At 33.2% G+C, this 14,724-nt stretch overlaps 1 protein-coding gene across 1 annotated transcript; it reads left to right on the top strand.

Annotated features, from left to right (window-relative positions):
* Window positions 1-1,624: 1,624 nt before the first annotated feature.
* Window positions 1,625-7,457, top strand: LOC127714407 (ependymin-related protein 1-like). The gene is made up of 5 exons (XM_052220463.1): window positions 1,625-1,772; window positions 4,175-4,285; window positions 4,766-4,853; window positions 5,330-5,586; window positions 7,318-7,457. Exons 1-5 carry the CDS (start codon window positions 1,629-1,631, stop codon window positions 7,351-7,353), a joined length of 636 nt encoding a protein of 211 aa, XP_052076423.1. The 5' UTR covers window positions 1,625-1,628; the 3' UTR covers window positions 7,354-7,457.
* Window positions 7,458-14,724: the final 7,267 nt, after the last annotated feature.

Genomic DNA, 14,724 nt, shown 5'->3' with positions numbered 1-14,724 from the left:
GCCTAACGACACACGTTGTCACACGACATCTATAGAGCAACATATAGCTTTCAACAATAGACAGCTCTCTATACGTGTGTTAAGCTCTAATTAGCCCGAGCGTGAATAAATGAAATAGAAACTTCCACGCAGTCGCGTCGTTTTTCTTCTAGTCTATTCTCCCGGGATAATTATGTTTTTCAAATCATCAGTGCCGTTATTGGGTACAATTATAAAAGATAAATTAAACCACCAACGGTCAAGAAGGCGAAACGAAATATATTGAGTCCTCGATTAACATGATATATGTCTTATTGATGGTCGAGAAATGAGGCAAATTACTGATGTCTGAAAAAAGTATATCTAAATCAACATTGTCTTTTTTATATAATTATACGAAAAGCGAATTCCTTAACAACTCTTCAATATACCTGGTCCCATAATAATATATTTCTTTCATAAATTTGTCTTTACATCTTGTTTCGTTTTGATCATGATACTGTTTGTTTTCATTCCAGTGATGGTTTTTAATCCCGCCTTGGTATCTTTTATTCAAACAAAAATAATCAACCGTTCGGTGAAAGTATATCGACTTAGAATTATACTGAAGAGAAAATATCGATTTCTGCAATATAAAGATATAAATCTGTAGTATTCAGAGTTTTGAACGACATCAATCAAAAAATTTCGATCGAACAAGTGCTAGGGAAACCAGTCCTAGGGAAACCAGTCCTAGGGACCTTCTTGAATTTTCAGTTAGTTGAGAGTGTTTGCTGCATGCTGAAAGTCTGACTTCGACTCTGATATGAAGAACAGAAAAATGCACTGTTAACTTGCTTTTGGATTTATCATGTGCGGATAGTGAGACTTACTATTAATTGTGATTTATAACAATGCAGTATAGGTCCTCTACTAAAGAGTAAAATTGGTTCCCATGGTAATTTATACATGTGGATGTACTTTATTACCGAAAGAAAATTTATGTTTTTATAATAGGATATTAATTCATTTCATTTTTTTATGCGTATTTGGTTTATGCGGTTTTTTAATAGCTTTTTTTTTTATTCGTCCAAGATATGTATATTAAAAGTGGTCAAAAGTGGTTCACCACTCTGAAATTCCGCCATTTATTGTATATAATTAAAAGATACAATTTAAAAAACAAATTGTCAAAAACTTATTTCAGGTCCTATTTGGTTGAAATTTTACTGTTAAACTCACAAATGTTTAAAGTATGTTATATGGTTTTCTGAAACTGGAGACCACTTTCATTTTGCTATAATGTGTAAGCTTTATTTGATGCATTGATAAGTTATTTTGGTACCCTATGTTTACTCCTTCTTTTCTACTGGTACTCAGATAAACGTAAATCAAATAAAAATATTATTTGATTATTAAATATAATTTCAAGGGCAGAAACTATAACAAAAACTTCTTCATGTAAGCCTTGATTGTATACCTTGTTAATTAATAGGACGATTTGCAAACAAAATTACCAAATAATATATTTTGAAATAACAATGAACAATTTTGTAAGCAATCTACAGTGAAGGTCAAGAAAGCATATGACTCTCAATCATCCACTTTGATAAGAAACTACTATAAATACTCTGGTTTACGTTCAACTTAAAAGTATTACAAAAGTCACTATGGCTAAACAAGTAATGTTCACTATAGCTGTTTTTGCAGTTTTTGTTCAGTTAGCGTCCTCGTGCTGTGGACCTGCCCAGTGGGAGGGATATGAGGGTGTCTTTGCAGGAGTGCAGGCCAATGGAACAGGTGGAGAGGGTAAAGTATGTATTTTCTTCTTTTATTTTTTAAATACAATGTGTTCCTTATAAATAATGTGAACAGTAAGAAAGTTATACATAAAATAAAAAAAAAAAAGGTAAACACATGTACTATACCCATATGTTTTAAATTATCTCAGTTTCGTTCATTATTCACAATGATATCACTCAATTACATTTATCTACGTAGTTTTTATCACATGATACTTAGTACTACAGTTGAACAAATATATCGAAAGCCTTTTTTTGTCAAATTTGGATAAAATTTTCAGTATCTCAAAGCAAACAGTACGTAAACTTTTACTAATAACTTACTTCTATTGTATCAATTTGAAAGTAGAACTTTATAATTTGTTTGCATTCGGGAAGAATGTTCTAGGTACATTCATTTTTATATTTTCTAATTTAAAGAAATACAATGTCTGTCAAAGTTATCATATATAAACTGACTACTCCTTTGTATCTTCTTCGTTGTTTTCTTAGTGCTAACATAATGTTCTTTTCTTTACGATAGTCCCTAATTAATAATAGAAATCAACAATGTCAACTTCAGTACTTACTCGGGCCAGTGCTACCAGTGAAGCAGGAACGGCTTATTTTTCTGGAGCCCTGGGTTCCTAGTGCATGGGTTTCGTATTGCTCAATGTAGTGATTTTGTTGAATTTTGTTTGTCTTTTTTCGTCGTTTTTATTTTGGCAAGGGTGTTGTCTTCTTCTATCTTCAACTTATGAATTAAATGAGCCCTTGGTATCCTTCCATTTTAAGGTTAAGAGATAACATGAAGAATTTTTCGAGTTTTTCTTAAATAGGTGATACTTCATACTACTATTCCAAATTGATGTATACGAAGTTATTTATTCAATCTTATGTGTAAGCCAAGAAACCATGTCAAAGAAATTGTATAATTGCAAAGCTTTAACGTTGTATACATATCAACATTCATTCAAATATTTCATTTTAAGGATACCACAGATACAGATAAGTCTGCCTCATATCTTGACTTGCATCTAGAAATTGACAGTAACATTTTATGACCAAACGGATGATGTCAGCTTCTCAATTGTGAAATTTCCAATTTTATGTAGCAACATTCCAGCAGCGCCTGCATATGGAGTATATATCTCCCAGTTGATACCATATTATAGAGCTTGTGTTTCCTATTACGATTTCCTTGATAGAGTGTTGATGCTTACAAGGAAACTATTGAACCAAGGGTTCAAAGTGGTAAAGTTGAGGTCATCCCTTCGAAAGTTTCACGGACGCAATCACGATTAAGTTGACCGTTATGGAATATATCTGTTACAAATAACCATGTGTTCCAATTGAAGGGACCAAATCCCGTCCTCTTTTCCTCGATTGTGCGATTAACGAATTAGACTTGTCAACAGATTTGTACTTGCATGAGCAATACGATGGCTGTCACATGGGGAATTTGCTTTCCCTTCTAGAGAACTGAATTCATTTCCGATCATGACGTTGTCAGCTTTTCCTCGGATTACAAGTTTTGAGTGTTCCCTTGATATCTTTCGCCTTGCAAATAGAGCCATTTACTTTGTTTATGTATGAAGCACGTAAATTTGCAATTATATTTTCAACGAAACTGAAAATATTCGAAAACGAAATCGTAGAAGTAACTGTATAAAAAAGTTAATGTACATTTACATGCTTTAATAGAAAGTGTTGAATGACAATGTTTTAATCAAAAAGATATTTACAAATATTTATCTCTAAAGGGCTGGCAAACCTGCTGATAGAAAAAGAACCCACCTTTATTTCAATATCACATAAATAAACAAAAGAATCAAACTAGATTTTCGTTTCAAAAGAGAACTATAATTGAAAGTTTTTTTTTTAATAATTAATTTGAATAAATAATATGTACATTAAAACCGTTATGTATTACTAATGCGCGTGCCCTCAGTGGAACAGGAACTCCAAGATCTTCACTTTTGGTTTTCAAGGGAAGATGATGGTTATCCAATCAAGTATGGACTGTTTTGTATCTTTTTTCATTTTCTTTTGGTCATTTTTGTTTCTGTCTTTCTTTGATTGGAATCTTCTTTTTTCTAGAGAATAAATTCTGCTTTTGTCTGTAAACAACAACGAGCCACAGTAAAATTGTAACAATAAATTATCTACTTAATTGGAATGTTTGGGTAAAATCGGTTTGTAAAAAAACATTTCATGTGTTTCTTTATATGGTTTACATATTGTAAGTTGTCGGTGGAAAACATATTGTAAGTTGTCGGTGGAAAACATATTGTAAGTTGTCGGTGGAAAACATATTGTAAGTTGTCGATGGAAAACATATTGTAAGTTGTCGGTGGAAAACATATTGTAAATATATAACAGTCAAGGAATATAATAAATAATATTCAAATAATAATCTACTTTGAATCTTTTAGGGACTTTTGAATATATCAGTTGATGCCAATATAAACAAAGTAGCCATCAAAGGATATAGCATGTGGAACGGTCAGCGAGTTAAACAACATCTTCTCAACGATTATTCAGCTGTAAGTCTCATTTTATCTTACACAACGAATAGGGACATTTAAAACTCGTAATTCGAAAAAACTGACAACACCATGGCTTAAAACAAAAGACGACAAAAAGTCCAAAATAACGTTACATAGAAAACCAAAGACTGAGCAACACCAACCCCACCAAAAAATCGAGGTTGATCCGAAAGGGTAAGTAGATCCTGCTACACTATGGACAATCGTCATGTGGTTAGTACACATTCGTACAAAAGTTTTTAAAATATTGTCGTACATTAAAAAAAATCTACCCTTTAACACATGTTAAGTTGCATCTACACATCTTTTTTTGTTCTTGATTTGAGTTGGGTTTTTTTAATCTTTTTTTATGTTTACTTTCAAAGCAATCTCTCCAATTTTAAATTGCATTCTTAACATGAATTATGATAAGTTCTATATATTGAAAGAAAATCTGAACTGAACACTTCCGTATTCTTTCACTTATATATATTGCAGGGCAATAGTTACACTGCTTACAATGGGAAATGTTTGACAGCAGCCTTACCACCTTATCCCAGTCCAGGGAAACTTAACTGTGTACCATGTGAGTAATGTCCAGGTTTGATTTATGCAAACAGTTCGTTAGCTACACTTTATGATCATTTTATATATTTTATATATATTAAGTAACTAAAGTTAGCTTAGAAACAAATTTTACTGTCAATAAACAAATTGTTCTGTTCATCGAAGAAGACAATATAGGAGCAAATTAAACACCTGGGCTGATATGCATAAAACCACTTAAGTTAAGATATCCAAACATAGAACTAATTTATCGTAGGACATGTAGAAAAATCCGTCCGTTCGAAATAAATGTTAACTTAAGCAGTTTTATGCATATCAGCCCTGGGCTGCTAAGATAAGCTGAAAGTTATTGCAAACAGGAGCGAAATAAGTTTATTGTCACATATAAAGTGTTGAAACGTAAATTAGAATTTTCAAAAATTCTTTAAAAAAAACACTTAGATACAGTAAAAAAGCTCGTAAAGGCAGATTAAGGAAACTATTTTTTTATTTCAGATGATGCTAAACTGGTACTGTCTACCTATTATGGAGCTGGTGATAATAAGTACGAAATTGATGTTTATGAATTTATGGTAGATGGTATCAAAATAGAATTGAGTGTCAATAAAGGATCATGTGTTCCTGTTGGAGAACATCAGCAATTGGCCAACGGCTTTGCCGATGTTGGCTTCATGGGAATCACCGAAGGAATAAAAGACCCATCAGTGTTTGATATACCACCAGAGTGCAATAATGCGAGAACAGTTTCTCCGGTAACTTTAAATCTTATATAATTATGTTCATTACGTATAAATAAAACATTAAAAGGCGTGTTTTTTTCTCAATTTGATATTAGACTATCGATAATGTTTGATTTACATGTATAAAAATAACAATCAGTAACAAAGGGATCTGCTCTGAGAAGTTTATCAAATGTGATTATAATTGTGATTGTTAGCCATGTAAACACACGCGCACAACTAAATTAACAAGATAAATGTTGCAACTTCTTTAAATTATTGGAGCTCTTTTTCTGACGCAGTCAATATAATTTCGGTTTGTGACCTATTTAAAAAGGACGCTTCACTATGGTAACGGGATGCATGATGTCACAAATCTTTATTCTGATTGGACGAAATAACGGAATTAAAAAAAAAAAAAAGAAAATAAGATATATGCTACAATAAAAGGAGAACATTACGGACATAAACTTAAAAATGAAATTATCTAGATAAATAAAAATAAATTCAGGTAAAGAAGTTAGCCTTTAATACATGAATGGGTAAATATATCACTGACCGGTTCATTAGATCTACCAGGTCAATATTGTGCTATTAATTATTATAGCTCGAGTGCTAAAAATATATCTTATCAACTAAAGCTTCCAATGCCTAATAATAATCTCAAAGAGTACAAAATATTATACTTGAAATAAAGATTTTCAAAATACATATATCGCAAATGTAATTACTTGTCAAAAACTGTATTATATAGATCATCTTCCTTTGGCGTCCGTCCGTCCCCGATATACACACCTAAAAAGGTTGTATCTCTAATTGTTAAAGTTGTTCTTGACATATAGATATAACTGACATTTCTTCATGGATCTAAACTGTTTCAAGCTTGTTATTCATTACAGATTGTAAACTACTAATATCTTATGTGTATGTCTATATTTCACAGTTATAGGTACTTGTTTTATCTCTGAAAAATACCTATATATATACATTTAATTAAGTACCATGTAGTATATGATTTAATTCTTTAGAGAAAAGCGCTTATCCTCAACTTTTAGAATTGTCAGCCTTTTGTCGTCAAATTTTGCATTTTTTTTAACTATGATAAAAAAAAACTGATAAAGATTTATTTAAACTTTATGCTCACATCTAAATGCGTCAGATATCTCTTTTTAAAGATAGTACTTGTATATTGTATCCATTTTTACTGTATATTATGAGTCTGGTTTATAAGTCAATATGTTTTAAGTTCGTAACTTTAGAATTGGCATGGATTATAAAAGAGAGGCGAAACTGCAAATTATTTCAAACGAATGGAAAACAACTGTCATATTCCTGACTTGGTACAGGCATTTCCTTATGTATAAAATGGTGGATTAAACCTGGTTTTATAGCTAGCTTTACCTCTCACTTGTATGACAGTCGCATAAAATTCCATAATATTGACAACAATGTGTGAGCAAAACAAACAGACATAATAATAGGTAAATATGTCAAATATTGGCCAATTGATATCAGCAAAAAACAAATACGAGATTATGTGATCAAAATCACATCGGAAGATTATAACTTTCCTTTGAATACCTATAACCCCCCCTAGATTCTGCATACGTATGTATGTTTAATTTCAAATTTAAGATGCACTATGTGGTACTGAAAATAAGAAATTGAAAGATTTCTTTTTTGGTTTAAAAATTAGTATCTCCAAGGAATGTCAAATATGTTTTTTTTTTCCATTTTCATAAATTGTATATTTTTTAATTTCAGAGAATGCGGTATATAAAAAAGACTGAACATGTTTAAAGTGAAATTGTATAAATCAAAGAAATAATTTCACTAGGAAAAAACTATATTGGTAATGTCACAATTGTAAATACATATTTAGAATTAAAAACTTAGAAATACTATTACTTCTTTTGATTCATTAAACTTTATAATGTAAAACAAGCTACTTAAGGATAATAAGAAAACAAATTTTTGTCAGTAAATGCTTGAACAGAATATATGATATTTTGATTATTGAAATTAAGTAAAAATAAGCTGCGCAATTTATTTTCAGTTACATACATTTGTTTTTTTTGCAATGCTATAGGTTGAAACCCTGTTACAGAAGCTTATTTCACAAAATGGATACCCTTCCCCGTTTGTCTGCACGCCCACTCGTCAACCACCTTCCCGCAAGTCCGACTTGTCTTATATTATTTGATAAGACAGTTCTGCATTGTGTGCAACCCGTCCAAAAGATCTTAAACCTCGAGTAAATCCCTATTTAAGTTAAAAGGGTCGCCTTTATTGATTTTAAAAATAATACCTATTATATAATGGACAAAGAGACAAAGAAAAACCAGAGGAATAAAAAATACAAACGATGGACAACTCAAGAATGTAACTAGAGAAAAATTATTAAACCTGTCGCAGAAGTTGATTTCACAAAATGGGTACCTTACCCTGCCCGTCTTTACGTCCACCCGCCAACCGCCCTCCCGAGAGCACGACTTTCATTCCAATTTTTTCCAATAAGACAGTTCTGCATTGGGTGCAGCCCGTTCAAAAGAATCTAACCTCGAGTAAACCCCCTTTAAGTTACAATTTTCGTCTCTAACACAAAAATTATAAATACAATTTGAAAGTATATATAGCTGTAATTTATAAGGGTGGACAGTTAGTTTTTCTCAACCTCCACTCCACCCCCCCCCCCCCCCCCCCCCCCCCCCCTCCCTCTCTCTCCTCTTATCTCTTGGCTTACCGTCTCTATTTTTTCTGGGTCCAGTTTTTTTTACACGTAATATATGTTAATGAATATTCGATCGTTAATGAATATTTATAATGAAATTAAAATTGAGAATGGAAACGGGGAATGTGTCATAGAGACAACAACCCGACCAAAGAGCAGAAAACAGCCCAAGGCCACCAATGGGTTTTCAACACAGCGAGAAAATCCCGCACCCGGAGGCGGACTTCAGCTGACCCTAAACAAAAATGTGTACTAGTTCAGAGAAAATGGACGTCATACTAAACTCCGAAACATATATATAAATGAACCAAAATTTAAAAAACATACAAGACTAACAAAGGCCAGAGATTCCTGACTTTGGACAGGCGCAAAAATGCGGCGGGGTTAAACATGTTTTGTGAGATCTCAACCCTCGCCCTATACCTCTAGCCAATATAGAATAAACAAACACACAGCAATACGCACAGTAAAACTCAGTTTAAAATTGTCTATTGTAATATTTCCAAAGAAACGTCTGTTACATGTATAAGGAACAGATATACGTTGACTTCAATGCTAGGTAGTTAAAACACAAGGTTCAATTGAAACACATGTAATTTGAATCTTCAAATCACTTCTGTGTTTTGATAAGATACTCCCATCTATAGTCTAGTTTGTCAACCCCAGCGGTTAGTATATATATATACCATTACGTAACACGTCTAATACAATCTCCTTGACCATGTTGACAGAGCGTTTCGCCTAAATGATTGTCTGTCAAGTATCACCATTCTCACTTTGTCGAAAGTACCCCGGCAAGTATTACATCTCACAATCAAAAATAGTAATGTGTGTATCTATATTCTACAAATTCATACAAATAACAAATAAATAAACAGAAATCCGACCTTTTCTCTGTCTTTCCGTACCGGATATTAGATACTTTCGAGTCTAAACTTTTTTGGGAGTGGTACTTTAGACACAAAGATACTGTATGGGACGACATCTATGTCTAACTTGAATTTTTGTGCGACAAAGGAATTTCGGGACGCAGGAGATAACTCAACAAAATTTGCTAAACTTGGCTCGTCAGAAGAACAAAAAATATCCCTAAAAATAAACGATTGTGATCAACCAACCTCCCCCAAAAAAATATATATAAGTATTAAAATATTAAATACTCTAAATTTTGAAACCTTAAAATATTAAAAAAAAAGTCCCCAAAATATATTGTTGGGCTCGTTTATCAATTTTTGTAGAGATTCCCGCCTCCCCATGGGTAATACCCCTTGTCGCCTTGTAATGAGTCTACACACCCGAATTAGATACAGGTCTTTAAGCTTTCCTATGGAAGCGTTCTTTCAGCGTGTAACTGGGGTTTTTTTCAAGCATGTTTACTGTTTAATTATCAGTAACAAATCCAATATACATATGGTGCAAGATTTTCCATGTGCTTTTTTATATACATGTGTACGTTAATTTATAATTAGATGATCTATGAGCTGAAGGACGCATTTAGGAGTTGTGTGCACCCGATGTGTCTGTACTCGGCAGACATATATTCCTAGCCTCATATTCTGATCTCCGCCTAGGTCTATTATATGCACATATAAGCCACAGACAGAGACGGTTTAACCTTCAGTTATTTTAACGGTTTTTTTAGCCTACCTTTATGCTTGTTTGTCTTATTTGTTTTTGGACCATTTAAAGCTTGCTATACAGTGTTGACTTGGTTGTGTTATGTCATCCCTTCTTTTCATAATAGCTGTCGATTGGGTAATTCAATCTACCATAAGCAGTAAAATCACAGGCATCAAGTGGACTCCCTTTTAACTATCTATGCAGATGATCTGGCCGTACTGTCACATCTAGAAACACACATGCAAGCTAAAACCACTAAGTAACAAAAGAATGCAAGTATGATTGGACTGAATATCAACATCAAGAAATCATAAGTTATGCCTCTTAACATATCAGAGTCTCTTGTGGTAGATTTAGATGGAACACAGCTGGAATGCACTTCATCGTTCACATACCTGGGCAGCAAAGTAACATCTGAAGGAGGAACAGACAAAGACATCCGAGCCAGAATAGGAAAAGCAAGAACTTTATTTTTAAAGCTACGTCACATCTGGAAGTCTAGCAACATCAGTAAAAACACCAAAATTAGAGTATATAACAGTTGTATTAGCAGAACGGGCTGCTATATTGGGCAGAATGCTGGGGAATGACCGAAAAGGACATCAACAAGCTTTCCAGTTTTCACAACGGTTGCCTCAGAAAGATCTTAAGGATATTCTAGCCACATAAGATCACCAACAAAGACCTCCATGAAACAACAGGATCCAACAACATGGAGACTCTACTAAAGTAAAAACGATGGAGATGGATTTGTCATGTTATGCGAAGACCAGATAAGGACTTGACCAGAGTTGCCCTAAGACGGACATCATAGGGGAAAAGGACGCCCAAAACAACTTGAAGAACAGTTGAAGCTGAAATGAAAGACCACGGAATCAGCTGGGGCGAGAAAGAAAAGAAAGCACAGAACAGAGATGAGTGGAAAGATCTAGTCCTTGCCCTATGTGCCTCCGGGCATTACAAGGACTGGGCAGGTAGGCATACAGTGTTGACTATATAACGGTCATATTAAACTATATTTGCATTGGTGTTGATGATCATTTCTTCGTTGTTTCAATTTAATATAACTTTCTGTTAGGAAAACATTTTACCATAACCTTGCTGTATTTAGATATATTAGAAATTACTGGATTCTTTGTAAAACTGTCTTTATATGCACATATAAGTGCAGTTTAATTATTAAATATACGTCAGTTACATCAGACGTCAGTATAGAAAATAATACTCCTTTAACATGAGACTGTGAAACATCGAAGTTTAGATATGATCCCTATGGCCATGTAATTACAGGGGACCCCAGCATCGTTCAAGACCGGAAGGTTATAAACTTTCTGAAAAAGGACCAAAATATCGACCCCCGTCGAAAATAAATTGAGAAGAGTGTCGTCAGGTTATTAAAGATGCTCTTTCATCCTATTGTAAAAAAATGTGTAAACGGGAGAAATCTGACAAAAAGTCACTTGATTCCTATTTAAATAAATGTCTGATTATTGTTGATATTCGCATATCACATTTCGGAAATAATTTAGAAATAAATAAAAGAGTAAGTAATACGCCAATTTCTTGGATTAAAAACAAAATTCAAGTACTCGCAAAGCGTTTTGCGTTCGTACCGACCGACAAAGCAGGCAAAAATGTGGTGGTGGTATGACGTAAATGCTACACGGAAGTCCTTAAGAATGAAATTATACATTCAACTACATTCAAGGCAGTACGCTCCACAGAGAGTTATATAGTAAATAATCATGTCACTACCACAGCTCAGCTTAAGGCCTCCTCTAAACATTTGAAGGTCCCCACTGCTACCTAAACTACACAAAAAAACCCGTAAAAATCGTTTCATATCGGCCTTTAGTAAGTGTTCTACTACTAATCTTTCGGTGCTTTTAACGAGTTCATTAACTACTATCAAAGAACTTATCATTAATTTTTGCAATAAAACCTATGAAAATAGTGGAATTAACCATTTTTGGAGTGTAAAAAATTCTTTGGATGTTTTAGATAAATTACGTGCTTTTGATGGTCCTTTTGATTCGGTTGACAGTTTTGACTTTTCCACTCTTTATACTACACTTCCACACAATATTATCAAAAAAAGTGTTCCTATCTAATTAAATGGTCGTTTGATAAAACTGGTTGCAAATTTATTTGCTGCAACTCATATAAAGCCTTTTTTTCAAATGAGAAAGGTAAATATGCTAGATATACTTACTGGAGGTGTTATGAGATGATTCAAGCCCTAAATTTTCTCCTTGACAACATTTATGTACGTTTCGGCAATAAAGTTTATCGACATGTTGTAGGTATTCCTATGGGCACAAATTGTGCCCGTTTCATAGCAGACTTGTTCCTATATTGTTATGAATCACAGTTTATGGCCAAACTCAGTAAAGAACCGTCTTAATTCCATTTAATTGATAAATCAATAACACTTACCGTTATCTTGATGACATCTTTTCGTTAAATAATCAATAATTCTCTAAATATACTGCTGAAATTTACCCAAAGGAACTTCTTTTAAATAAATCTGATATTAAAAGCAATAACTGTCTGTTCCTAGATTTAGATATTTCAGTATTACACCAGAAACTCTACACTAAAATTTACAACAAGAGGGATGATTTTTCTTTCCCTATTGTTAATTTTTTTGACGGTGATGTTCCTTTGGCACCGTCTTATGGTGTTTATATATCCCAACTCGTTCGCTATGCCCGTGTCTGTAGTGACGTTTTGCATTTCAATGAGCGTAATCTGTGTATTACTAGTAAATTATTAAGTCAGGAATTTCGTTACCACAAATTACTTAAAACTTTTACAAAATTCTTCCATCGATACAAAGATTTGGTTGGTAAGTTTGGCTGTACCTGTAGAAAACTTATTTTTTAACGGAATAGCACATCCTAAATTTTACGGTGTTGTTGTTAACCGAGCCCGGAAATTTAGAAACGATCCGAACTTATCAGTCCTTTAAATAAACTTATCCTTAAAGGTTACCAATTCAATACAGTAATTGAATCTTTGAATATTGTTTTTATTGGTATAAATATTGATATTGTTATCAGTAAATTAAAACTAGACTAGATATTACACATATGTACTTTCACGATACTACAATCTGTCGATACCTATATGTTGGTATTGCACAAGGTCATGTTGTTCTCTGACTGTTAATGACGTCTTTACACTAAATCAATTGGATGTTGGATGTGTACTGATTGATATTTTAGTCTTAGATGCATGATTTTTTTATTAGTTGTTATTGGCTTTGAACTATGAACTAGCTGTCAGTAACTGCGAGTACTCTCAGATCTGTACTTAATGTCTGTTTTGTTTTTAGGGATGATGGATAGATATATGCCCTGCCACGTCCGATATGTGTTTCTGTTTGGTGTTTTTCTGTGTATCTATCTGATGAGTTAATAGATATAAGAAGATGTGGTATGAGTGCCAATGAGACAACTCTCCATCCAAGTCACAATTTATAAAAGTAAACCATTATAGGTCAAAATACGGTCTTCAACACGGAGCCTTGGCTCACACCGCACAGCAAGCTATAAAGGGCCCCAAAAATTACTAGTGTAAAACCATTCAAACGGGAAAAACCAATGGTCTAAAAAAACGAGAAACGAGAAACACTTATGAATCACATCAACAAACGACAACTACTGAACATCAGATTCCTGACTAGGACAGGTGCAAACAATTGGAGCGGATTTAAACGTTTTAATGGTACCAAACCTTCACCCTTATCTGAAACAATAGTGTAACATCATAACATAGAAAGACACACTATACAATATCAATTGAAATGGTTTAACTCAATCAAAAGACATATTAACACAAGTGAACATACACTGAACGAATACATTTGATCTATGATACAATGTAAATACAAAATCAATAAAATAAGGAATGAATAATTAAACATTAAATAACAAAAAAGCATTACAAATAGTATCAACAGGTCAAATTAACAAGAAAGTACGATTTGAGAGTACTCGCAGTTACTGATAGCTAGTTAAAAGCCAAAAACAATTAATAATAAAAAATCATGCATCAGGGACTAAAATCAACTAAAACACATCCCAGGGATTTAAGCCTTTTTCAATATAAATAGCATACAATCACTATTGTTTGGAAAACAGTTTTCATAATATAACTTAGAACAACAAACAACGTCAACACAAAAATAATAGGCAAAGACAAACAACAACAACAAACAACCATACACGGTCCAGATAGCTTGACGTGGTACAGACACAACATATGATGGGGTTAAAAGCCAGATTTACGTCCTCACAAACCTCCCCTTCACGTATCTAGAACAGATGTCGTAAATTTAGAGCGCGTAAAGCGCAAAATAAAAAAAATACTTTCACATTGTAGCTAACAACAGGTTGGCTTATAACAATGACAATGAAATTACAAAAGTTATGACTGTTGGCTGCTGAAACTGGCGCTCAAGAAAAGCAAATTTCTAAAACACAACTCTTAACAGGTTTCATGACGATTTATCATCAAATTTAATTGAAATTGGCAGTATTGAGAGGCTAGTAAATATTAAAAATCGTCAGATGTTCTGATATCATAAATGAATGAATAAGCAAGTAAACAAATACATATCAAGAAACGCAGGGAGCAATCAAAATCCTAAGTCGAGGGTACCATGGCCAAAAGAAAACCAAAACAAATACTGCACAAATTATAGTCATACTGTAATCTAGACACTGAGCAAACGAACCCTTAAATGACCGCGGATGAACTCAAATGCTTCCATGTGAGCAGCAACCTATGTTTCAAGAAAATCAGGATATAGGAAT

The sequence above is a fragment of the Mytilus californianus genome, unplaced genomic scaffold (assembly GCF_021869535.1).
Source record: "Mytilus californianus isolate M0D057914Y unplaced genomic scaffold, xbMytCali1.0.p SCAF_9, whole genome shotgun sequence".
Taxonomy (NCBI): domain Eukaryota; kingdom Metazoa; phylum Mollusca; class Bivalvia; order Mytilida; family Mytilidae; genus Mytilus; species Mytilus californianus.
The sequence above is the reverse complement of the archived record's forward strand: the minus strand, read 5'-3'. Positions and strand labels throughout refer to the sequence as shown.

Bases quoted from the DNA above. Each gene is read 5' to 3' on its own strand.
- LOC127714407 (XM_052220463.1), top strand. From the start codon at position 1,629: ATGGCTAAACAAGTAATGTTCACTATAGCTGTTTTTGCAGTTTTTGTT. The intron at 1,773-4,174 runs GTATGTATTTTC...TGAATCTTTTAG, and splicing joins GAACAGGTGGAGAGGGTAAA to GGACTTTTGAATATATCAGT. The intron at 5,587-7,317 runs GTAACTTTAAAT...TTTTAATTTCAG, and splicing joins ATGCGAGAACAGTTTCTCCG to AGAATGCGGTATATAAAAAA.